The sequence below is a fragment of the Trichoderma aggressivum genome (assembly GCF_033847375.1).
Source record: "Trichoderma aggressivum f. europaeum strain CBS 100526 chromosome Unknown scaffold_004, whole genome shotgun sequence".
Lineage (NCBI taxonomy): Eukaryota > Fungi > Ascomycota > Sordariomycetes > Hypocreales > Hypocreaceae > Trichoderma > Trichoderma aggressivum.
This window is the reverse complement of record NW_026946370.1, coordinates 623,255-647,631: the sequence shown is the minus strand read 5'-3', so window position 1 is coordinate 647,631 and position 24,377 is coordinate 623,255. Positions and strand designations below refer to the sequence as shown.

The 24,377-nt window shown below is 53.1% G+C and overlaps 11 protein-coding genes across 11 annotated transcripts; 4 read left to right on the top strand and 7 right to left on the bottom strand.

Moving 5' to 3' along the window:
- Window positions 1-52: 52 nt before the first annotated feature.
- On the bottom strand, window positions 53-1,032 carry Triagg1_1781 (uncharacterized protein; the record flags this gene model as incomplete). Its single annotated transcript, XM_062895889.1, has 2 exons — window positions 53-542; window positions 797-1,032. 2 exons carry the CDS (start codon window positions 1,030-1,032, stop codon window positions 53-55), a joined length of 726 nt encoding a protein of 241 aa, XP_062759320.1.
- A 324-nt stretch (window positions 1,033-1,356) lies between these two features.
- Window positions 1,357-2,935, bottom strand: Triagg1_1780 (uncharacterized protein; the record flags this gene model as incomplete). The annotated part of the gene is made up of 2 exons (XM_062895888.1): window positions 1,357-2,769; window positions 2,843-2,935. 2 exons carry the CDS (start codon window positions 2,933-2,935, stop codon window positions 1,357-1,359), a joined length of 1,506 nt encoding a protein of 501 aa, XP_062759319.1.
- Window positions 2,936-3,284: 349 nt separating this feature from the next.
- Window positions 3,285-4,619, top strand: Triagg1_1779 (uncharacterized protein; the record flags this gene model as incomplete). Its single annotated transcript, XM_062895886.1, has 3 exons — window positions 3,285-3,393; window positions 3,464-4,504; window positions 4,561-4,619. 3 exons carry the CDS (start codon window positions 3,285-3,287, stop codon window positions 4,617-4,619), a joined length of 1,209 nt encoding a protein of 402 aa, XP_062759318.1.
- A 5,263-nt stretch (window positions 4,620-9,882) lies between these two features.
- Window positions 9,883-10,750, bottom strand: Triagg1_1778 (uncharacterized protein; the record flags this gene model as incomplete). Its single annotated transcript, XM_062895885.1, has 2 exons — window positions 9,883-10,474; window positions 10,527-10,750. 2 exons carry the CDS (start codon window positions 10,748-10,750, stop codon window positions 9,883-9,885), a joined length of 816 nt encoding a protein of 271 aa, XP_062759317.1.
- A 1,399-nt stretch (window positions 10,751-12,149) lies between these two features.
- On the top strand, window positions 12,150-14,142 carry Triagg1_1777 (uncharacterized protein; the record flags this gene model as incomplete). Its single annotated transcript, XM_062895884.1, has 5 exons — window positions 12,150-12,512; window positions 12,803-13,078; window positions 13,136-13,352; window positions 13,408-13,994; window positions 14,059-14,142. The coding sequence occupies 5 exons, from the start codon at window positions 12,150-12,152 to the stop codon at window positions 14,140-14,142; spliced, it is 1,527 nt and encodes a 508-aa protein (XP_062759316.1).
- A 977-nt stretch (window positions 14,143-15,119) lies between these two features.
- Triagg1_1776 (uncharacterized protein) lies at window positions 15,120-16,746 on the bottom strand (the record flags this gene model as incomplete). The annotated part of the gene is made up of 3 exons (XM_062895883.1): window positions 15,120-15,602; window positions 15,666-16,598; window positions 16,672-16,746. The coding sequence occupies 3 exons, from the start codon at window positions 16,744-16,746 to the stop codon at window positions 15,120-15,122; spliced, it is 1,491 nt and encodes a 496-aa protein (XP_062759315.1).
- Window positions 16,747-17,273: 527 nt separating this feature from the next.
- On the bottom strand, window positions 17,274-17,779 carry Triagg1_1775 (uncharacterized protein; the record flags this gene model as incomplete). Its single annotated transcript, XM_062895882.1, has 2 exons — window positions 17,274-17,361; window positions 17,535-17,779. 2 exons carry the CDS (start codon window positions 17,777-17,779, stop codon window positions 17,274-17,276), a joined length of 333 nt encoding a protein of 110 aa, XP_062759314.1.
- A 461-nt stretch (window positions 17,780-18,240) lies between these two features.
- On the top strand, window positions 18,241-19,616 carry Triagg1_1774 (uncharacterized protein; the record flags this gene model as incomplete). The annotated part of the gene is made up of 3 exons (XM_062895881.1): window positions 18,241-18,321; window positions 18,397-18,821; window positions 18,881-19,616. The coding sequence occupies 3 exons, from the start codon at window positions 18,241-18,243 to the stop codon at window positions 19,614-19,616; spliced, it is 1,242 nt and encodes a 413-aa protein (XP_062759313.1).
- A 450-nt stretch (window positions 19,617-20,066) lies between these two features.
- Triagg1_1773 (uncharacterized protein) lies at window positions 20,067-21,206 on the bottom strand (the record flags this gene model as incomplete). Its single annotated transcript, XM_062895880.1, has 2 exons — window positions 20,067-20,964; window positions 21,040-21,206. The coding sequence occupies 2 exons, from the start codon at window positions 21,204-21,206 to the stop codon at window positions 20,067-20,069; spliced, it is 1,065 nt and encodes a 354-aa protein (XP_062759312.1).
- A 542-nt stretch (window positions 21,207-21,748) lies between these two features.
- Triagg1_1772 (uncharacterized protein) lies at window positions 21,749-22,699 on the top strand (the record flags this gene model as incomplete). Its single annotated transcript, XM_062895879.1, has 1 exon — window positions 21,749-22,699. The coding sequence occupies one exon, from the start codon at window positions 21,749-21,751 to the stop codon at window positions 22,697-22,699; it is 951 nt and encodes a 316-aa protein (XP_062759311.1).
- A 793-nt stretch (window positions 22,700-23,492) lies between these two features.
- Triagg1_1771 (uncharacterized protein) lies at window positions 23,493-24,242 on the bottom strand (the record flags this gene model as incomplete). Its single annotated transcript, XM_062895878.1, has 1 exon — window positions 23,493-24,242. The coding sequence occupies one exon, from the start codon at window positions 24,240-24,242 to the stop codon at window positions 23,493-23,495; it is 750 nt and encodes a 249-aa protein (XP_062759310.1).
- Window positions 24,243-24,377: the final 135 nt, after the last annotated feature.

Here is a 24,377-nt window from a genome sequence, read left to right as displayed (position 1 = left end):
AGAAACGCCAAATCTCCAGAGGCCCCAAAACTGCCCCCCAATTGGCTCCCCATCACGAGTCCTTCTTTGTCCGCTTCTTCTTCCTCAGCAGCTTCTCCACCTCTTTTGTTCCACGCGTCCGCAGACTCAACTCCTTCATCATGTCCCCCCATCGTATTTCGCCGCTACATGCTGGGCACTTGCAGCCAGTCGGAATAATGGCACCGGGCTCATCACCCGCCAGCGCATGCTTGCTCCAACAGTCGACGTGCCCCATTGCCTCGCAGCCGTCGTTAGGGCACATTGCGTATAAGCCTTGCTCAGGCTGCATCTCTTTACGGCAGTGAATGCATTGCCCCTGCCTCTCAAACGATGTCACATTGTGGGCTTTCTCAATGTAGTCTCTCATCGGAGAGTAATCCAACGCCAGAGCGTGAATCCCCCACGACGTCGCCGACGCATCCCCTGCAGACGGGCCAAAGTCGGTCAATATCTTCGGGCTTGAGGTGGTGGGAGTCTCTCTTGCTTCGCTCCGGTCATTCCAGGCCTTGTGGGCGTCCTGACTAAAGAAATGCAGGTTCAATGGCCACCTTGAAAAACTTGACACGCTCGTGAGAAGGTGAAGATTGGGAATGACAGACTTGAGGCTGTGCGGCCTTCGCCTCGGCATGCCATTCTTTTTCCTCTGTGTCGCCACCGTGATACGCTCTTCCTTTGGTATGTGTAGAGTAAGATGTGGATTATTTAGAGCCCATCTTGCCATTTTCACGTCAGTGCACGATACAAACGAATTAATGAAGGGAGGTTTGAAACCTACTCGAACTTGAGGGCTGCCGTCGAGCTCGGGAATCCAGAAACCAACACAATCATCTCCCAAGGACGAAGACTATCGCGCGATGTGCGCACTGCGCCGCCCTTGGCCTCGCCATTGTGCTGCTTCAACCGCCTGGGGGGATTTGGCGTGGATCCAATGTATATCGAGCCGGGCCTCACTGTTGAGCGCAGGACGTAAACGACGTATAAAGCCGGCAGAGGTTTGACAAGGCCTGACATGCCTATGCTTGCTCACCGCTTGGAATTCTGGAATGCGTCATCAATATCAAGACCGATATTGGGCATGCTATTGATTACAAACGGGGCGAACATGAAGAGAAAACACTCCCGGGTAATAACGCGCCTTGGTATTTGGTGATGCCTAAATCGAGCATGACTAAGCAATTCTGTCGATGAGAGACAACAGCGAACAACAGAAATCTTTGCGGATAAAACGCCCAATTCTCTCAATGAAATCTAATTACTACCATATCAGGCAAGTATGTTCCCTGCCCGTCCAAATCGCCATATCCACAAACTCCCAGCCTATGATACATGAACCGTTCAAAGCAAGCCCTGCTTCTGTAAATCGTAGTATACCTTCTCCGGCATAACGTTTCCTTCACCGTCCTCCATCTGAATGACGCTACCGTCGTCAATCTTTCCCCTCTTCTTCTCTTTCTGGATCTTTTCCCAGAGTCTCATGGCCTCGTCAATCCCTGTAATGTCTCGGAACAGACTGGTGTTGGCAATGCCCAAGCACTTGAGGCCATACACGTGGCGGGCCTCGTTAAAGTGCTTATCAAACGCACGTCGGCCCATGTAGACAAAGTTTCCACAGATTTCGCAGGGGAATTCCACTCCGAGTCCGTGTAATCGGTACAGCCAAAAGGGAATGGGCTTTCCATCCCAGGCCAGAGGGAGCTTGAGAGGGTTGTAAATCTTTTCTTCGCCATCCTCGCCTTCACCATCGTCTTCATCCATCGGTTCGTGACGGGTATCAGACACGTTGAGGAGGTTGTCCAGTTCCTGTTGACGCTCTCGTTCTGTCATTCCTTGCTTGCGTTCGACGTTGACACGGGTATCGCCCCGCTCGGTACTCATGGCACTGGCCAATCGCTTGACTCGGTGCTCGCGCTCTGCTACAGCTCGCTCTTTTAGTCTGTTTGGAGAGACTACTCCCTTCCCAGAACCATTCGCTGCCGGCTTCGACTCTTCCTGTCGCTGGCTTCGCTGCTCTGCGGCTTTGATATGCTTTCGTCCCTTGAGGTGGTTCTTGTAGACGTTTTCGTTGGCGAATTCTTTCTCGCAGTCGTCGCACCATATGGCGTCTCCTGTGCGCTGCTTGGTTGATGTCGCCTGTTCAAGAGTCCACCCCTCTACTTCGTCCTTGGTCCAAGCCGCATCAAACTCCTGGTCAAAGGACTGCACGATCTTGTCCACATTCTCCAAAGGTCGTGTCCGTCGCATAAACGACTCGAGATAATCGCTTAAATCTCCGACATATTTGAAATACTGATCAGTAAGCTTCTCATTCCGCTTTACGCCTGCAAAGCCGGGCGCAAAGTTGTCAAACAACTCGAGATACTGCAGATAGGTCAACCGCTTTACGTTTGGCAGGTTGAGAAAAGATTCGTGACAAGTATTTAGATCAAAAAATCTTCCGTAGGCCTCCTCTCCTGAGAACAGAGAGTCGACAATGGAGGGCATAGGTTCTGACGGATCGCCATGTCTCGACACCTTGTATCGCTGCTCTGAGTTCTCCGCCTGCTCATTGGGATATCTTGCGTGGTGATCTCGAACGTCCTTCCACTGACGATAAAACTCTTCGAACGGATCTCCGGTGCCGATCTGTTGGATCTCTTGGGCCCTGCTTCCAGACTCGTCCCCGTAGATGTTGAGTAGGTTCTGGGATTGGGCCTGGATCTGATCCAAGAGCTGTGCAACTTCGTGGTCGCGGTTGAGGCGGTCGCGAATCTGAATCAACGGTATTCGTTAGGCATCGTCTGGAATGGAGAACAGAATCATAAGGTAGTCTGGGGGAGCTCACATGCTTGGGGTCCTCGCGGATGCGGTCCGCAATGCCCTGTTCAAGGCGCTCTAGATCCTCGTGGATGTAACGCTGCTCTTCTAGGACTAACATTGTGTAAGGCCGTGATATTGGGAGCTGAAAGGAATAAAGGGCAGAAGAGAGAAGAAGAACAAGGTCGGCGCGACACCAAGAGGAAATCGCTGCTTCAGCCAATGCATGAGGTAGCGTTCAACGACTCCATAAAAAAACACCCAGCAGGTCGCGTTTTTAGAAGGTCTTGGGGGGCAAAAGCGCCTTATCGGTTTTGCCGGGGTATCTCCGACGCCAGAAACGTTATCGGTCGATCCAAAAGTTTTGGAGCCAAGATCCCCAACTGCCGACCTAACATCATCATCCCGGAGCTGCCAGCAGGTTCAGCAAATCACTTTATCCCCTACAACACAATCCATCTTGCTACATCATGGCTGAGGGCGCTGGAGGCATTGACCGCAAGGCGGATGAGAGGATGGAGTTTTCCACCTCCAAAGAGGTGACGGTGCACCCGACTTTCGAGGCCATGTCGCTCAAGGGTAAAGCCACCTACCTAGTCTACCGCCTCTGTCAATCGTGTCGATTTGTCTGCTAACGGTGACCATGTAGAGAATCTTCTCCGCGGCATCTACGCTTACGGCTATGAATCCCCCTCCGCCGTCCAGTCGCGGGCCATTGTCCAGATCTGCAAGGGACGCGACACCATCGCGCAAGCCCAGTCCGGCACGGGAAAGACAGCCACCTTCTCGATTAGCATGCTGCAAGTTATTGACACGGCCGTGCGCGAGACGCAAGCTCTTGTCCTTTCCCCCACACGAGAACTGGCTACGCAGATCCAGTCGGTTGTCATGGCATTGGGTGATTATATGAACGTGCAGTGCCACGCCTGCATCGGTGGCACCAACGTTGGGGAGGATATTCGCAAGCTCGACTACGGCCAGCATATTGTTTCGGGCACACCAGGACGAGTGGCTGATATGATTCGACGACGCCATCTTAGGACGAGGCACATCAAGATGCTCATCTTGGATGAAGCTGATGAGCTTCTTAACAAGGGGTTCCGGGAGCAAATCTACGATGTCTACCGCTACTTGCCACCGGCGACGCAGGTCGTGGTCGTCAGTGCCACCCTTCCCTACGATGTCCTTGACATGACCACCAAGTTCATGACCGACCCAGTCCGAATCTTGGTCAAGCGAGACGAACTCACGCTGGAAGGATTGAAGCAATACTTTATCGCCGTGGAGAAGGAGGACTGGAAATTCGACACTCTGTGTGACCTTTACGACACCCTCACCATTACCCAAGCCGTAATTTTCTGCAACACACGCCGCAAAGTCGACTGGCTTACGGACAAGATGCGCGAGGCCAACTTTACCGTCAGCTCCATGCATGGTGACATGCCTCAGAAGGAACGTGACAGCATTATGCAAGACTTCCGACAGGGAAACAGCCGAGTTCTCATCTCGACAGATGTGTGGGCACGTGGTATCGATGTGCAGCAGGTCAGTCTAGTTATCAACTACGACTTGCCAAGCAACCGAGAAAACTACATTCACCGAATTGGTCGCAGTGGACGATTCGGCCGCAAGGGCGTGGCCATCAACTTTGTGACCACGGAAGATGTGCGCATCCTCCGAGACATTGAGTGTACGTTGTATACCCTCGCGTTTACCCCGTGACAAACACTAACTCGCTCAACACAGTGTATTACTCAACTCAAATCGATGAGATGCCGATGAACGTTGCTGATCTCATCTCATAATCAACCGCTCTCCTCGCGCACAAGAGCGCACAGCGGATAAGTAGCATACCGAAGGACGCAGCACGGCTGGGGCAAGGTACAGAGCCGAGGAACAGGGGCATGCCCGGCTCTTTAATTGTGGAGGAAAGGGGTACCAAGTTTGATCAGGTGAGCCTCTCTCTTCTACTTAGCTTGGTTGTATTGATCTCGCTAACTTTGAGTAACTAGATTGACTTTTTTTTTGTCGGCAGAGCCTTGTTTGGACAATAGGGTGGTTGATTTCGGATGGAGCACGGCCTACAAATGCTGTCAAGCAACAGAAGTGTCAACTGACAGCAGCTTAAAATGATTGTGTGCTATTAGATGTTCGAGTGAAAGGCTCTAGTCATAGTTTGAATGCTTCGATTATACGTCACGGCTTGTTAGCAAAAGACGGTAGGAGGAGCAAACGCCAATGCCTCATCCGACATGCTTTACTTAGTAGTTCAGTCCAGATGCCCCATCTGGCACAATGATAGTGATAACTTTGCCGAAGGATGTGATTTACTCATGTGATTTACTCCAGGGTACCTTGTATACGAAGCAACTTTGGTAAATGAGCATCTTCTATCAGTGACATGTCGGTATCGAATCGGACACGATAGTCAGGGAATGTGAAAACAGCACCAGGGTAGGTGAACTTGGGTCTGGAAATGGGATTTCATTTCTCATTCTACGTGTGAGATATTGAAAGGGAGACCGTCTTGGCAGCATGGGCAGCACGCTTCAGGCCCTCCATTTCAAGCTTCCGCGGGTGATGCATTTAATTGCATAGCTATCAGACACCAGACATTGCATTACTCATAATGACGCACTTGATTCATGAAACATACTACCCGTCTGGGCGAGCCGAGGTAGTATCAGAAGTGACCACGGCCGTAACAAAGGCATGGGATCTAGATATCGACACAGACAATGAATGACTCTCCCGTGCCTGACAGATGGTTTGGGGATGCTATACCCCATTGTTGGGCGGAAATCCGTCTACTTGGTAGTTCAGAGTCAGAGTGTCGCGTGACGCTTGACATCGGGCAGTCGCTTCGCTCGCGAGTCACCGGATTGATGTAGATCAGTGTCTTGGATGTGGTGCCGAGAGACTGTCTCAGTTCAATCCCACCTCGTGTTGGCAGCTGTGACACAATTCGCTGTCATTCACTTCTCGAAATTGGCATCCTGTGCGCAAACCACAGCTGTAGATGAAGTCCGAGAAAAATCCGCGAGTGTATCTGGGCGTGCAAGCAGTCGGTAGGTATTGTCGGCTCGCCTCCTTTCTGGCCGCGATACGACATTTATCACTTTCTCGTAAGCTCCCAGGATGTCTAGCATCGAACATCAAAAGTTGGAAGTAATTAGATGCTTCGTATTACACAAATGAGAGCTGGAAAAAAAAGAGGAAAACCAAAAAAAAAAAAAAAAAAAAAAAAAAAAAGAATCCTTGTATGCAACGTGACAGACGGTATCTCCTAAATCCCGTCTCAGCTTCAGGGTAAGCTGCGACGTCAGACGGAAGTACGTACTCGAACTTCTGTGGCCACACTCTGGAAACCAACAGCTCGTTTTGTTGATGGCAATCTTACTTAATTTGCCGCGATATTACATTGATGTTGTACTTTTGTGCCATGTGGCTAGGGATCTAGGCGAGGCGCCTTACGAGAATAGCAATGTGACTTGAACATCCAAATACCTAGTAGGCCAGCCTCCTACCTGTACGGGAAGTGAGCAGCACGGCACCACACCTTGGACGCTTCTCACCTGTTCCCAAACGAGGCGTTTTCTTGAGAGACGAGATGCCTACTCGAGCAAAGGACGGTCCCAGACAATGCTACCTTGTCTAACGTGAGTTTGAAAAGGAGCAGAAGCACGGGTGTATCAAACAGGGCCCCCAAGGCTGTTCGCTACCCGTGGCCGTATTTCCGGGTCTGGAGGCGTGCCAGCCCTTTCGATACAACGCATTCTTTGGTTCCGTCGGTTCCATGTTCTGGAACGAACACCAAGTCTGGCGGAAATAGTTGCGGGATTGAGTTTGGGCTTGATCTCGGGACGGTGGAAACTCCGTATCTGAGGAGAGGTGTTTCATTCTGGAAGTGGTATTTGATTCGTTCTATTCGCAAGCACGCCGAACCCATGGCGCGAGATCCTCTTCCCGCAAAAGCAACAATCATCTGTATATTATGACAGAAAAAAAAAACTTATTACCTTGTGGAGCTGCGTAACAGAGGACATTTACGGATACCGAGATTTGCTTTTGTACCAGGGCGGCAGGGCCCTCATGGGTTCCTGGGGCCACGATGTATCATGTGAAAGGTGGAAATAGAAGACGACCCAGAGAAGGGAATAAAAAAAAAAGGCTACCTACTAACCTAGTAGGCATATTACAGGGACTTGCCCCTGGGGGAGAGGATCAGCGTGTGATGGTGCGCAGGAATTACTTACTGTACTTGCAGCGGCCTGTCACAGGCCGAGGCCGTGAGAGCTGCACGGGCAGTTTCTGCAAGTGGTGGGCATGAATCGTCGAGTTGCTACTTTGGACTGTACGAGTATGAATGACTACGAGTAGGTATGAACGGGACCCCATAGAAAAGGGCAGAGTAAGCCGGACTGAGTCCATGATAGCCTGTCTATCCGTGATACGCGGAATTTGAGCTAGCAAGAGAACTTGTGATGACCTTTTGGGTCGCCTATTCTGGTGCCCTCGGCGAATTGGGTTTACTGTGGGCCTTTTCTGGTCGCAGGCTGATTAAAATCGATCCATGAGCGGGAAGAGGGAGAAGATGGAGGGAGAGAGGGCGATGAAGAGGGAGATTTGCATCCACGGAGTCGACTCCGAGCTGGCTAGGTAGGGAGCTGGAGGGGGGAATCACTGGCCGGGTTAGGCTTGAGGGTATAACAGACGCCGGGACGGAAGAATTGAGATGCAAGGCACAGAACATCAGCATCAGTGTTATACCAGACAGTAATACGGGAGCGTACACAGGGACATTGGTAGTAGACGGAGGGAGAATGACAAAGAACACCAGACAATTAAAGAAAACTGGGATTTGGTTGGAAAAAAAAAAAAAAAAAAAAAAAAAAAAACGTCGCTTCCGCTGTCCTCTGGCCGTTTCGTCGTTTCGGGTTAGGTTGGCCATTTTGCAATTAATTAATATCCGCGGTCCTATTGCTAATTGAGACGCTCTTGGTCCTGGTAAGCATGCGAGATGGCTCCGCTGGAAATTTCTCGACTCAGGCTAGCCGTTGGGTTTTACTACTAAGTACAAGGTAGCTGTGTGTGACATGTGAGAGGGGAGCTGCAGCTTGTTCATGACGACGAGACGAGACGAGACGAGACGAGATTGAGATTGATCGGCCAAGTTCGAGCTGAGTGGCGATAACAGCTGCTGCACAGGTTACATGTACTTGTGCACTGCCCTATGATACACCTACCTACCTAGGTACCAGGTGCTTGTCTGTCTTGGGTACAGGTAGCTGCCCAGCTTCCAGTCACTCTGCCGGGATGCTGTTCCTGAATTACGAGTGGTACCGCGTATTAGAATAGGGCCCCATATTTGACGCTGTGGATATTGCATCAGGTTCCATTCATCGACAATCCCCCAGGTGAAGTGGCATGAAACGACGTGGACGGGACGGCACTCGCTGGCTTGGCTGGGCAGAAAGGGCCTTTGCTTGCTTCATCGCCTGTTTCCACCGAGACACGCTGAAGCCAAGCACGGAGGCCGCGCACAGCCATACTGCCACTTTACGGAGTACACCAGACATGAATCGATATTGTACCGCCCATCAGCTGGGTGTAGTAGCTAAGCTATTCGTCGGAACGGAGTACTGTGCTGTCCGGTCCGTCGTGTCCCTGGAATCAAATCATCTTGAAACGAGCGCCCATTGTGACAGGTCTCTGCGTGCAATATAAACGTTTTGATCGGATAAAGTCTTTTATCGCCTAAAGCCAGTCGTCTAGATTAAGACGCCCTTGTCCCCCGGGCTTGTCAAAAACGAGAAGCACCACGCGAGCCAGGCCCTGCCCTCTGCTGGCAATCTTGGGCGTGCCGGGGGCTACAATATGGTAGATTAGGGTGGTATGATGTTGATTGCCTGACTAGAAGAGCTCATCAGACTTTTGGTTCCGTCTCGATGGGACTTGGGACTCCTGGATCGTACTACAGGACACTTACCTGGTAGAGTACCTGTACCTACATGTAGTCTAGTAGTACTAGTATCCCCGATGCTACTGCAACCTGAAGCAATCACTAGTAGTAGTATTAAGGTAGTATTACTTGACTGCCGATGATAATAGGTATTTGACATACACCTTACAGTAACGTCTCGGTCTGCCAATGCATGGATGAGCTGCTCCTAGGGATGGTGCCCAAACCAAACCAGCCAGTTCCCGGTAGCTTCTGGATACGGTGAAGGAGGAGCACAAAACACAAACACGCTTGCACGAGTAGTACCTACATTACATTACATGGAACAAGGCCAGACAAGGCCAGGCACCGTGAGGATCGCAAGACAAGGCAGCAGCCAAAGACAGCTAGGCCGAGGAAAATAAAATGATGATTGCGACGGGACAGCGCCCGAGGTCACCGCAGGGAGACTAACGGACACCCGCCTCGTCCCCCGCCGGTACCGCCCACGACGACCGCAAGTACCCAGTGCCCTCCGCTTGGTACCTTAGGGATGCTGGGCGACGTGTTTGGTTCGGGGCACCGGCTCCAGGCTGAGGATACCTTTGCTGTACCTGCGCTGCCCACGGCGGATACTTTGGCGCGACCTGGCAGGGGTCCGGGGGGATGCTCTAGCCCGGCCTCGTGGTAACATCTCACATCCGGAATGTACATCCGTACCTGCAGCACAGGTGGCAGGGATGCGAATTACTCGGGCATGGGCATGGCCGTGAGCTTTTTTTCTTCCTTTTTCTCTTTTTTCCCTTTCCAGGGCTCTTTTCCCCCTCTGTTCGCACTCGCCACGTCGCTGGAGGCGCTGTCAGTGGCCAGCACGGCTCTGAAAACTGGTCCCCGACCAACGAACTGCACAAAACATTTGATGACCTGGAATTGGAACCTTTTTTTTTTTTTTTTTTCGTTCCCTCTGCGTCTCTCCCTGCACGTCTCTCAAAGGGGGAACCTTTTCCAGCCCAGCTTACGAATGCCGGTGCAAACCAGCAACCGATAGGACCTACTAACAGGCTACAAGCACAGTAGAGGCTCATCTCGACTCAGTTCATGTATGTTCAGCTCGGGGTCAGGTCGGCTCAGCTCAGCTCAGACTCAGACTCAGACAAAGCGCACAAGTCATGTCGCGCGTCTGCATCACCGACTTGATCGCAACTGATCGCCAGCCCGTCGCCAATCGGCTCGACGACCGCGATTCGCCCGCCGAGGGCTAAAACAGGCACCGCGTCTGCTAGCAAGTGTCCGTCCGGTCTGGCGCTTGGTCTCGAGGGCGCTTGGACGTTTCCCAGAACTTGTCCCCCAAAGCGCTGGGACCGTCTAGAGACCATCTCGCCACCGTCCAAGCTCAAGGCCGGTTGGATCCAAGCCTGTGCTGCTCGCTCCTCCATCCTCCTCCTCCTCCTCCCCTCCTCCCCTCCTCCCCTCCAACACCCCTGGTCGGGCTCAGCACCGAGTGAGAAACAGGAAGAAGGGACAAGAAGGGAAAACCCCCGCTGGCCCATGTTTAGATTGCTCGGTCCGCCAGCACGGAAGCGCGAGCACAAGCACCAGAGACAGGACAATTTCTGGTTCTGCCCAGGTGGCGTCCGGGATGCCCCTGACCGGTGTGTCTTTGGGGTCTTTGGGAGCCACTCAGGGTCCGCGCTGGCTCCCCACGCCGAGAGGGCACCACTGTGCTGTAGCCAAAGCTAAAGCAAGCTTGAGAAGATGACTCGAGATTAACCTGAAGGGAAGGGCTGGGTTGGGTTTGCGGAGTCCCGCGCCCAAGGGAGCACAAGGAGGTTCAAAGTTGTCCCTCGTCCCTTGTCTTGTGCTCTGCCAACTCGCACACGGCGGCTGCCCACCTGTACTCGTATATCGCTCGCCGTTCGTTGTGCGATGCGGTGGTGTGCCGTAAGCCCTCCCTGATTCGATCAATGACATGGAAGCGCGTACTCGTACGGGCATGTGCCGTGCATCGGAGCACAAGCACAAGCACAACTGAAGCCTCGTGCAGAGGCCAGAGGTGTCACCGGTAGGCGCCCTCATCAAAGCAAGGTACATGTAGGTCTGTCCTACTCAAGCACCTACTCGTGCAACTGCTGGATGGAGTTGAGCGCACCCGGTTCATCAAAAATGTTGCTGCGGATATCGCAATCGGGTTCTTAGCCGCGAGGTGCTAGGCCCAGTAGCGTGCTGGTTAGCGCCCAATAATACAGTTGAGGCACTGCGCCGTGCCACCACCTCACCTCAACTGGTACGTACTTGTACAGCACTCGAGAGCACCATGGCACCAGCGCTACAGTACCTAACAGAACCCTGCTGCTGCTACGGGGCCTGCTGCAGGGCCTGGAGTGGCACCGTTGACCCCCCTGGTCGGATAGCACGACGCCGACTCGTCGTACCTGGCAGCTGGTAACCGCTATTGGGGGCCTGTCTGGGATGCTCGCAGGCGCTGCCACTGTTCGTACCCCCGCCCGTCTCCTTGCAATTTGTAGCCGATGGCGGGTTCGTTGCGTGTGAGTTCCGGGTCTTTGGCAGCCCAGCCCAGCTCCAGGCGAGTCGGGGGTCTGGCGGCGACTCTTCCCTAAAATTGGCCACGGCCGGGAAGCTTGTGCTTCCATCCTACTAGGTTGTGCTTGTGCTTCGATGTGCTCCATTGGCTTGTCTTGTCTTGTCTTGTCTTGGCTTGGCTTGTCTTGTGCCTAATCCTAATCCTGATCCTGTCCTGATCCTGTCCTGTCCTGTCCATGCTTTGTGCCTGTGCCTGTGCCTGTGCCTGTGCCTGTGCCTGTGCCTGTGCTTGTGTGAGCCTGCCTGTGCCGTTCTTTTTGCCTTAAACCGTTGAGCCTCTGGATATTTCTCTTTCATCCTCGCCTCTTTTTAAACCTCGAGCTTCTTTTGCTGCTTTTGCTTTTGCTTCTTTTCCCCCCCTTGATCCTCTTTTCTCTCCTTACTCTCGCCATCATCTGTTGACGAGCTGCTCCGGCTTACTTGGTTCTTGTACATGCCCGTGCTGTAGCTTCATCAGCAGCTAGGCAGGTACCAAGTACCCGGCACGAGATACCAGCCCTTTTTAGCATCCTCGCCTTTGCTCTTCCAACCTCCATCCCTCTTCTTCCTTTCCCTCTCCTCTCCTCGGCGTCGTCTCGGGCTTCGTGCTAGCCTTCCAACAAGAATCCGAATACGTCGAGTCCAAGCTTCCCCCCCTCCCGTTCCTGATCGATTCCTCTATATCAAAAAGAGAAGGGAGACAACGAAAGGGCTCTGCTCCAAGCTCCATATTGCCACATTTTGCCGCGAGCGAAAAGCCCAAAAAAAGCATCCGCCGGGAAATCCAGTTCTCGACAAATAAAAATCAGCAACCATGGGTATCTTCTCCCGTAAACAAAAGTCTCCTCGGGAGTCGGGCATCCTCGAGTCTCAGTCCACCACCAGCTTCGGCTCCTCCACATTCCGCGGCCTGGCCAACAACCGGGTCTCCGCCGGCAGCATGCTTACTCCCAACACGCCTCTATCACCGATGCCTTCGTTCAAGATACCAAAGATTGATCTGCCCCGGCCGCCGGACCCTCAGCTGGATCCCGCCGGCTACCTGCGAAGCCTGACGGCTGTGCGAGAGAGAGCCAAGGCCCTCATGGAAAGGGCCCACGAGAACCAGCTGGTTCACTTCGACGTTGATATGAACAAGTTTCCAGATGTTGTGACGTTTGTCTCTGGACTAATCAAGGTATGTTTGCACAAAGTTTTGGGCAGAGGGAGTGCGAATTCTGGGTTAGATATGGGGGTAGTGGTTAAGTGACTGCATGGCGGGATGGAGTTCAAAAGACTTGCTGCAATGGCTTGGGCTTTGAACTGTCTACCGTATTCAAACCGAAAAGTTTTGGGATGCCAAGATGCAGTTTGCAGTTTGCAGTTTGCTACGTGCTTGTGTACACGCCCTTTCTCCCGTTTCCTATACCCATTGCCCCCTAAAGTTTCACGCTTCAAGACTAGTCTAACACCAATGTGCTTGTACAGCGTGACCACGAAGCTCCTTTCCATGACATTCCTAGCCATGGTCGGTATCAACATTTCTGTGTAGGAGGCCGAGATCGGATAGTCGAGCTCCTGAATAGCTGGCCCGAGACCGTCGACAACGCAGAGCGATGCCGCCGACTCATCGACCTCTTCACCATTAGCGTACTGCTGGATGCGGGCGCTGGAACTAGCTGGACCTACAAGAGCGTTGAAAACGGCAAGACCTACAGGCGCTCCGAGGGTATCGCTGTCGCTTCCTTGGAGATGTTCAAATCGGTAAGCCCACCTCAGCCCTGTCATTGGGAGTTTTGACATCTGACTTGAAATGTCTAGGGAATTTTCTCAGCAAGCCCAACCAACAAGCATCAAGTGGACAAGCGAGCATTGGGGGCTCTTACCGTAGCCAAGCTGGGAGCCGGTATGCAGGCCGACCCCGACAACGAGCTCATTGGCTTGGAAGGTCGAACAGAGGTCCTGGTCAAGCTGTCAGAGGCTCTCGATGAGCATTTCGAGTTCTTTGGGGCTGATGGCCGTCCTGGTAACATGATTGGTGAGTGAAGATTTACCTTGGCATCAAGCTTTGCGTGCTTTCTAACTGTTTGCAGACCACTTGCTATCACACCCTGCAACCCAAGCATCATCGATTCTCATTGTTCCCCTGCCAGTTCTGTGGAATCTCCTGATGGATGGCTTCTCCTCCATCTGGCCTTCTCGAACAGCAATCAACGGCGTCCAGCTTGGTGATGCTTGGTCCTGCGAGGCCCTGCCCACGGGATCAAACTCGTGGGAGTCTATCCTGCCGTTCCACAACCTGACACAGTGGCTTGCGTATTCGCTCATGCAGCCTATGCAATCCCTGCTAAATATGCACTTTGCCGGCACCGAGCTGCTGACGGGCTTGCCAGAGTACCGCAACGGTGGCCTCTTTGTCGACTTGGGGGTCCTGACCCTCCGGGAGGAGGACATGGCTCGCGGATTGGCCAACTATGGCGCGTATTGCAAATATTCTGGGATCAAGGCCATTGAAGTCGCGCCCATGTTTGAGGCCTCGGATGATGTCATTGTCGAATGGCGAGGGCTGACAGTCGCTCTGATGGACAAGCTCTTGGAGGATGTCAACGTCGCACTGGAGGCGGAGCTGGATGGCCACGAGATGACCCTGGCGCAGCTGTTGGAAGCTGGTAGCTGGAAGGTAAGAACCACTCACTCCCACACAAAGCCAATTATATCGGGCACTGGACTAACATGCCCATTAGGGAGGTCGTGAAATTGCCGAGATCAACAGGCCAAACACCAAAGAGGCGCCGATCCTGATTGACAGCGACGGAACCGTTGTCTAATCCAAGTGACGGATGAATTCTCTTTTCCTTTCTTCACACTCACTCCCCCTTGCTTCAAAATTACTGTTTAACTACTTATACCAACTTGCACCCTCCTTTTTATCTTTTTCTTTCTTCAAATGTTTGGGATGGCACGTATTGATTTTCTGGGCCTGTTTTGGGACGCGAATGATGAGCACTTTTCGGTTGTTTGATTCCCTTTGTTTTTTTTTCCTTTTTTCGGCTTCTTTTCACTCATAATTAATACGATACTAATGGATCGTACAAAAATGTCAACTGGGAGGGAGAGGGAAAAAGTGGAATTTGGGTTTTGTTTGAGGGAGGGAGAGAGAAAAAAGAAAAAGCTTGGTATGGAACGTTTGGTATCGTCGCTGTGTGTATGTAGGGAAATTCTGGAGGCAAAGAAAAAACGGGAAGAAAGAAAGAAAGAAAGAAAGAAATAGTTGAAGACTATATAAGGGCTTGAGCTCGAGAGATTTCTTTTTTTCTTTTCTTATATACTTTCAAGCATGAGCTTTTGCTTTTGAACATTGGATCGTATTGTCAGGAGCGTTTCTGTTTTCTTGTCTTTTTCTTCTTCTTTGGATGTGTGTCTATTTGCTTTGAAAAGAGATTTCGCCATCCATCACCCTCTCTATTGTACAGTGTCTCTTGGCTTTGCCGTCGTACAGAGTTTTCCACCCATCCATCCATCTTTTTTGTTTTCTCTCTCGCTTTTTTTTTGGTTCTCGTTGTATACATCTACGTACGGTATTTACTTTACACTAGCGGTAGGCTTTAGGTAGTACATGGATAAGAAAAGAGAGAGAAGAAAGGGGGGGGGGTTATACAAGAAAACGCTTCGTTCTGCTTTGACTTTCCCCCCTCTGATAGGTAGCATGTCTACTGCTTGCCGTGCTCCCATTTTTTTCTCCCTCTGTGATATATATATCCCTCTATGTGTCCGGATTTTGTGTTCCCTTTGTTTTTTTTTAAATTTATTTCTTGCCCTTGTATTTCAACTCAAATTGCTCGCGCTCTTGCTGTTTCCGCGTGTTTTCCAGCTGGCGGATCAGTTCTCGGCGTTTCCTCTCGGCCTTTTCCTGTTCCGTGCCCGAGTACGTGCCGGTGTAATTAGACACGGACTCGGAGACGCCCTTTTTCATGTCGTCGAGGCTGCTGGTGAGGCGTTCCCTCAGGCCGGCCATGCCGGGGGCCTCGGTGCGGGGAGCCTCGTACTGGATGGTCTTTGGAGGGGCGACGGCTTCGTCGACGGGGCCGTTGGGGAGGCCGAGGGAGCGGCGGATGGAGGGGATGTTGAGGATGAGGGCTGTGAGGAGGGTGGAGCCGCCGAGGGCGACGGTCATGAGGTTGACGGCGGCGGAGAGGAATGTGGTGCCGATGAAGCCGACGGTGCCGAAGATGTACATCATGGGCTTGAGCATTTTTCTCTGCTGCTTGGGCGTGTGCTTTGCATTGATCTGGGGGAGTAATGTGAATTAGCCATGGTTATTAGTATGTGGGAGGAAAGCTAGCAAACTTACCAGAAGGGCACCCATCATCAGAGCGGTACCGGTGGCGGGTAGGATAAAGTAGGGGTCCGTGGCGGCAAGGTCGACGAACCAGAGGAAGCCGGCAGACTCAAGCGAAGGCACGGGGATGTGCGTCATGCCGCTCACGATACGGAAGAGACCAAACGTAAAAGGGATCTGCGCAAGAGACCACATGATGCCCCAGTTGCTGACGCCGTACTCGGTCCTCAGCAGCTTGTTCAGAACCTGGCCGCGCTGACGCATCTCCATGTCGCTCTCCTGGAAACCTTGCTGGACCAGCTTCATGGCCTCGTTGGACCGCGGGTCCTTTCGCATCCTCTGCATGACGGCGTTGAACTTGAGGCTCTGAATCTGGGGGTAGAACATGATGGCCCTCAGCAAGACAGCCGTGGCCATGATGGAGGCGCCCCAGCCCAGCCCCGACCAGACGTGAACGTGCTCGAGCGTCCATTGCATGATGGAAGTGAAACCCCAGCCGTAGTCGAGGCCGATGGCGTGCAAGTAACCAATCTCTTCGCGCATGTTGAGAATGTCCTGGCCGTTGATAAGCGCCGAGATCGAGGAGAGGTCGACATCGGAGGCGGCGACGGCGGCGGGCTCAGTCGCAGATGCAGCAGCGGCCGCGGCGTCGGTCGGAGCGGCAGAGGCTACCGTAGAGGCTTGTTCCGCCGGTGCGGGAGCAGCAACGCTCGCTGCCTCTGGTGTTGCGGCAGCGGCTTCGGCAGCAGAGGCGTCCTTGCTGCTGCTTCCACCCCAACCCCACAGGGAGAGCGATCTTGACGATGAGACGCCTCCTAGGACAATTGGAGCGGCGGCCGCATATCGAGTTCGGAATGGTGACGATGCCGTCGTCAGTCCACCATTGACGCTTCGCAACGAGGTGCCGAAGTGTCGTCCATGGCCCAACTTTCGACTCGAGAGGCTCTGGAGGTGGGATGGTCAGCTCTGCAAAAAGTCTCACGTTTGCACGAATAAACAGGTGGAATATCTTGCTCACCACGAATCGGCTCTGCTTCTGCGTCCAGGCTCCCGGTGAGGGGAGGGAGCGCGCAATCCCTCTGCTTGGAAGCATTGCGACGGGTTTGTCGAGGTTATATATGGATGAATGCAATGGCTGATATCAAATTGTTGCGCCCGTCTGGGGAATTTTTCGATGCGGCGGATGAACCTCGGACCTACCCCACGCCACCTCTGTGATCTGCATATAAGCGGCGCTACTCAACTGTCTGATGTCAAGGTAGATGAGATGTGCTCTGCATAAGGGCGGAGATTTCGGGGCGATAGATATGCAGTAAGAGTTAATTAGGAGAAGAAACAGCAGTCAATCCCCATGAGAAGAAGGTGAATTGGTTTATTTTCATGCAATGGCTACGGCTTCGTGCAATCTGCTGGTGGTACAATTCGCGGTGGCCACTCATCTGCCGCTACTAGCTGCCTATACTGAGGTGTGGTTGGGGAGCTCTGAAAGTTGCAGCAGATGGGTCACAGTCTTGTGAAAAAGCGCCTGCATCTGTTTCTTTAGATGTGATTGATTCGCATACAATGCCGCCCGTCATTCTGATTCCATTATTCTCTCCTACTCTAAACTTGCGTAATCACTTAGTGAAGGCCCAGGTCGCTCTCGTCGTTCACGGACTTCGATGCCTGGGCCAATGGGGTGGGCTCGTCTTCGAGAAAGAGGGAAAACCTGTGTGCAATCACGTTAGTCATTCATCTGCAGCTTGCGCTTTCAATAGTTTTGAAGTGAATTTGAGAAAATGAGGAGGCGAGGCCTGTATTGTCTTGAAAATCCCATTGAGTGGCATGGAAAGTGGAAAGTCCATAAACATATAACTGACCTTTGTGCCGCCCCATCCTAACCGGAATGCTGCCTCATGAGCAAACAGCTCTCCAAATCCCAGCATCATGCCGTTGATAAATGGCAGAACCAGGTTGATGGCGGCGCTCCGTATCAGACTCCATGCTGTTGGGGGCTTGTAGAGAATAACGGGCGAGTTCGATGACGAGGGTGATGAGACCTCGTCGCCCGGAGAGTACTGCTCGCTGTCGGACCGCATGGTGATGCCGGAGTCGGCCAGGTGGGTGCTCAGATCGTCGGTGGACATGGTGTCGGCTTGTCCAAGAAGCTCGTGATGCCGTGAAGTTGCCGCCTCGACGCTGGACAAGGAAGAGCGCGCAATTTGGTTCCTATGATGCACACACTTGAAGTCCCAAGTTGAATGCCGATGGTCGCTCGGCACGGGCTGGGCATTACATAATACGCCATCGGGGTCGGTGGATCGCTATTCCGGTGGGGCCAAGTGCCGAGTTACTGCATTGAAGCTCTCAAGCTTGCATGACGAAAGAGAGCCGCTGCCTTGCTTTGGTAATCGCAGCCCATTCAGAAGAACAGCAAATCACTGCACTTTTCACAACGCGTCTTTACCAAGCCAGATATACAAAGGACAGCTCTGTATTTCAGATATATCATTCTTTTCATAACCATCTAGCACAGCTTTCGTCTACATACTTTGTTAAGGCACGAACCACCTACTCTGTTGTTCACGACCCCTCACAAGCAGCCATCATGGTGCGGGACGACGAAGTCAAGGATCACGATGAGATGGTACGGGACTTTGTTGCCATGAGCGGCGCTTCGGCAGAATTGGTTCGTAGAGACATCGCATTTTCCAACATATTTATTGCAATACGCATGCTAACAACCGTCGGTTGACTTGTCCAGGCCACTCAGTATCTTGAATCAAACGACTGGGACATGCTGTCTGCTTGCAACTCCTTCTTCCACGACGAGGATGAGAGAAACGACGAACGGCGCCGGCAACAGGCTGCAGACGGAACGCTCGAGCAGTACAGCGGACCGAGAACCTTGGATGGCCGCCCTGCGCCCCAAGAGGACTTTTCTAGCCTGGCATCCCGAAAAACGACCCAGCAGAAGAAGAAGGGCATTGCGACCCTGGGTTCCATAGGTAGCAGCTCCGCTGCTCACCATGACGACGACGATGATGATGAAGAGGACGAAGAAGACGAAGACGATGGACGAGGCAACTTATTCGCTGGTGGTGAGAAATCTGGGCTTGCTGTCCAGGATCCGAGACAGGAGGGTGGGTCGAGGAAGATTATCAATGACATACTTGCCAAGGCAAAAGCGTAAGTGATGGGTTCGAGTTGGATGCTCTCTTCATAACAGACTGCTGATAACTATACAGGAGCTCACGGCAGTCAGATGCTAACCCAGAGGCTGGTCCCTCTCGCCCATCTCATTTCCGGGGTACCGGCGTGACGCTTGGTGGGGACGGCGTTGAGAGCCGAAGCATCCCAGATCCCCAGGGCCATGAGCGACCCTCTGGCCCCCCAGTTGAGCGAGTGCTTCACATCTGGCAGGACGGATTCAGCATCGACGATGGCGAACTTCGTCGCTTCGACGATCCTTCTAACGAGGCGGATCTCGCACTTATACGATCAGGCCGGGCTCCCCTGCATCTTATGAATGTGCAGCATGACCAGTCGGTAGACGTCAAGCTTCACCAGCACGACACTCCGTACAAGCAGCCCCCAAAGAAGTACAAGCCATTTGCCGGCACTGGCAATCGCCTTGGCAGCCCAGTTCCCGGCGCTACATCCACGACTTCGGCACCCGCTTCTTCCGCCGCCGCCGCTTCTTCATCCTCTTCTGCTCCTGCACCGAGCGTCGACAACTCACAACCTACACTCTTGATCAGAATCCAGATGCCCGATGGTTCTAGACTTCCAGCGCGTTTCAACACCACGCACACTGTGGGAGACGTCTACGGCTTCGTTCAGGGTGCTTCCGTGGAGACTCGTAGCCGGCCTTGGGTGCTGGCGACGACGTTCCCCAACAAGGAGCACACTGATCATGCTCTGGTTCTGGGAGAGATGCCCGAGTTCAAAAAGGGCGGAACTGCTGTGGTCAAGTGGGTGTAGGTTTGATGATTCTGGCCTTGATGGAAGGATGGTTACTTTTTCTTTTTCTTTTTTTCGGGCTTCTAACCAAGTTTAGTAAAAACTCATAGATGAGTAGAGACCGTTGAGCCGGTCAATTCCAAGCAAGACATGGAATCACGATGCAGCCTGGTGTCTCCTCATGTTTCAACGTAGTCGTGTTCATCCAAGGCGGTGGCGTTTCGTCCAATTTGCATCAGTACCTAGTCATTAAAAAACTATCCTTTGGTTTTCTGCGCAATCCTGCACGATGGATGGTTCCAAGTATATACATTGAAAAAAAAGCAAACATCAAAACACTGTTGCTGCGATTTAGAAGATAGCCAAGGTATTCTTATTATCCCGAAACGCCCTTTAATAACCAGCGTCATAAATTCATTATAGTTCCCTGTTGTTGAACAGTCGCTTAGAGCTCCCCAAAGCCGCCTCACTCTACGCTGCCGCTGCTTGTATGGCCGCCGCCGGCGCAGGTGCAGGCGTATCCAGGAATTTGAAATGCTCAATGGCAATCTGGCAGTTGAGCATGGCGGCGTTGAAGCGCGCCTCGCCCGGCGGCAGGACCACCATCAGGTAGGTGTTTGTGGTAAACTTGAGGATGAAGAGGCTGAAGCGCATGCCGGCCTTGTGCTCCATGCGGATGAACTGCTCGGCGTTGCGAGGCGTGCCGGTGAAGCGGGAGATGCTCTGCTTGAAGTGCTTCATGATGTTGGACATGCGCTCGAGGCGGTCCTCGGTGGGGTTGCGGAAGCCCTCGGGCGAGGTCCACGACGAGACGGCGAGGAAGGACGTGCGCTCGAAGAGGAGCAGCTCCTCGGCCTCGATGGCAACGCCGAGGTTAGCGAGGTTGCGCTCGATGGCGGCGAGGTTGGGGACCAGGTCGTGGATGATGGACGCCCAGGCCTTGTACAGGCTCTGGTCCCAGATGGACGTGGCAAAGGGCGTCAGGTCGACGGTGCTGATGTCGACGCCCACGGAGTTTACGTATTCGACCGTCTTTTGGCGGACGAGCCTGACGCGGTCGTCGTAGACGGTCTCGCGAGCATTGGGCACGACGAGGTCCATCTTGTGGACGAGGATGTAGATCTTGGCCGCGGGCGAGTACTGCAGCAGCGCGGAGAGGATGGAGACGTAGGTTGCGAGGTCGCGGTCGACGTCGCGCGACTCAATGTCGAAGACGTAGATGAGGACGCCGACGTTGGAGAAGACGTGGACGCGCTGCTGGGAGAGGTAGTTCTCCATAAAAGCTTCCTGGCCGCCGCAGTCCCACAGGTTGAGGGTGAGGTTGCCCAGGAACTTGACGTGGGAGAGGTCGATGTCGATGGTGGCGCCTCTGTTGTTTTTTGCGTGTGAGCGATTCAAAGATACTAAGGTTTGGTTCTCAGATCTCAGTAGGGAACGGACTCACAGTCTTCGGGTGTCGCGTGCTATGTAGTTGCTGAAGATGATGCTGCGCATGCTCGACTTTCCGGAGCCGGATTTGCCCATGAGGAGGACCTTCTTCTTCTTGGGCTTCTTGACTTCGTTGCGGAGGTCGGAGCCGGCATCGGGAGGGGGTTCGCCAAAGGAAGCCATGACGACTGCGGAATGTTGCTGTGTTGTGTTGTGCTGTGTTGTCTTGTATTGAGAAGAGGAAAAGGAATAAGTTGAGTGATGGTTGAGAGAAGTTGGAAGTGGGAGAGCTTCGAATTAAAGGCTGCGGTACATGCAAGGTACCCTCAACCGGCCGATAGCACGGCGGGGAGGCGCTTGTTGCCGGGTGTACCTGTGAGTACCTGGCAGTGGGCACGTGCAATTGCTGGTGTAACGTCTGTAAGATTGGGCATTTGTTCTGGCTGGGTGTTTTGGATTGAAGCTATCGAGATGCTGGCTGATTCTTTGTTTGCTGCCATCAACCCCCCCGGATAACCATCCCTGTTAGGATACATGTGCAGCTCTATATGAGGCCCGTGATGTATGCAGTAATACCGTGGCCGCAAGTACCTCGGCGGTACAGCAGCAAACAAGTGACGCCTCTAAATCCACGTCGATCCAAAGCTAAACCGCAGCATTATCAGCTCTTATCGGCGCCTTATGTAATCCGCCACCTAAGGCAGTGGCCAGCACCTTGAAACCACATGTCACCAACTCCAATTCGCATCATCGCGTCACTCCCATCACCTCCAACCTACGCAACTCTCCGAGCGCCAATTCCGAGAATGTCGCAATACTACAACCAGTACGGCGCTTCTGCTTCTCCCTCGGCGACCGAGAACCTCCAGTTCTACCACGGCTCGTACCAGGCCACGCCCTCGCAAGCTCCCCCGACCAGCTATGGCGTACCACCTGGCGCTGGCTTTCGCGAACAGAGCGGCCTGAGGACAGGCTGGCTGGCTGCCTTTTCCGCAGAGGGATACGACAACGAGCCTTCATTACGAGAGGAGCTGGGCGTCGACTTTGGACACATGCAGGCCAAGACGCTGGCCGTGCTCAACCCATTCTCCCCCATCGAGCGGCTGGAGCATGTCATGAACGACTCTGACCTGGCGGGACCCTTGTTGTTCGTCGTTCTCTTTGGCGCTTTTCTCCTGTTTAGTGGCCAGGTCCACTTTGGATACGTCTATGGCCTTGCCCTCATGGGATCGACGGCGCTGTACATGATTCTCAGCTTGATGACGCCGGATACACCTCCAGGATACCCCGGCGCCGACGTTGCGCCTAGCTCTCTCACATTCACCCAAAACGCCAGTGTGTTGGGTTACTGCTTCTTGCCACTCGTCCTTACATCGTTGATTGGCGTGGCCATGCCGCTGGATTCTACAGCTGGATACATCATTACGACGTTGGCCATTTGCTGGTCAACATCAAGATCAAGCGCCATCTTTTGTGGTGAGTGTGGTTCAAAGCAATCAAAGCTAACACAATTGAGTTTAAACTTTGCAAAGGGTGCAGATGTGCTAACTGATGCTGTGTATCTAGCTGTCGGCAAAATGAGAGATATGCGTGGGCTGGTGGCGTATCCAGTAGCCCTGTTCTATGTAGGGTTTGGCATCATCACCATCTTCAACAGCCGAGGCAAGGCGCAATGAGCACGGCCAGCGAGATGGTACAACACGGTATAAAAGGACTCATGTCGAAACGGTACATGGCAGGTGCATGACAAAGGGCGAGGGCTGGCTTCCTCTGGGATACAAGCATGGGGGATTATGTCGGCTCATAGCCCTTGCCACTTTTGATACCTCGATAGAGCGAAGGAATCGACTTGATTGAGCAAAGATGCAGCCGTTGAACGGGAAGAGACGTCATATATCCCCTTGACGAAACCATGCAATGCTTTCGTGTCGGTATGGAGGTGGTCAAGCTGCTACAATAAGACAGCGCCTGTATGATAAGGGGGTTCGGCTCGGCTGCTACTGTTTTGCATGCCCCGGTTTCTTGGATAGAATCAGGAACAAGTTTGTATGAGCGAGACAACTTTAGATGTACGTTGGCGGCGCTACAAGCAAGGTTTGGGATGTATCATTTTGTGGGAGCAAGGTTGACATGGGATTTGGCAAAAATGCCAGATATTCTTTACACTAATACCAAATCTTTTAATGTAGACTACGTATCACCATATGGCACTGACTTTCGTTTTCGTCTTTGAATATCGTCGAATTCATCATCATTCATAACTAAAGTAAAAGTACAGCCGGATATCATACTAGACCTTAAGGGAAAAAAGACCCCCCTTCCTGCCAAACGAACTGGTCGTTGAATCATTCATTCCTCCGTGGTATCTCTTTGCAACCAGCCAACCCAAATCCGTGCCGTGTACATTCTGGAAGAAACGTTTCAAACATCAAGTGTAACAGGCTAGACTATCCTAATCATTGAGTCGAATTAGACAAGTCTGCGGCCTGTCGCATCAACGTTGGTGGCAGATCGGCTGTCCACGCTCGGATCAAGCTTGTTCAGAATGTCATGTCGATGAGGCCCTGCCGTCGTGGGAGCCGGTCCAGCCACGCCAGCTGGGAAGACCGGTCTGGCATTTGTCTGTGCTCCGGCTCCGGCTCCAGCTCCTCCAGGCCCGACTCCGGCGCCGACTCCTCTCGCCCGATGGCGGTCTGCGTCGGAGTCGACTCGTGGATCCGCAGCATTGGCGAGGCGGGAGTTGTGAGGGCCGTAGGTGCCCTCGGGGATATTCCGAGGCTGGGCGGCCGATCCCGGGACGACGTTTGTGCCCTTTGTGTAGTAGTTTGCACCTCCGGCCTGGCCCTGGGCGAAGTCGACGCGAGGGTCCAGCGCATTCGCCATGCGGGAGTTGTGCTGGGCGCCGTACGGGTTGTTGCTGCCCATGACGCCGCCCCCGGCGGGCATCTGTCCTCCGACAGGCTGGCCCGGGAAGCCGGCCGCGGCGGTGTTGTTGTTGTGGGCGCCCGAGGTGAGAACCTGCATCCCGCCGGTGCCGCTGTCGACGGTGGGATCGAGCTTGTTCATGATGTCGTGCCGGTGCGGACCGGCAGTGTACGGGGCCGGGCCGGGGAGGTTTGCGTTCATGTTTGCCGGGGCTCCGCCGAGGGCGCCGGAGGCAGCGAGGTTTTGGTGCTCTGCGGCCACGGCGGCGTTGTGCTTTTTGTTGGAGAGAGGCATTGTTGTGGTAACTGTGTTGATTGATTATAAGATGAGATTTTTTATTTTTTTAATTTGTTCTGATTTTGGAGAAGACAGTATCACAGGGTTGGCCCTTTTGCGATGGCATATTTATATCCAGTTTGCAGCATCTCG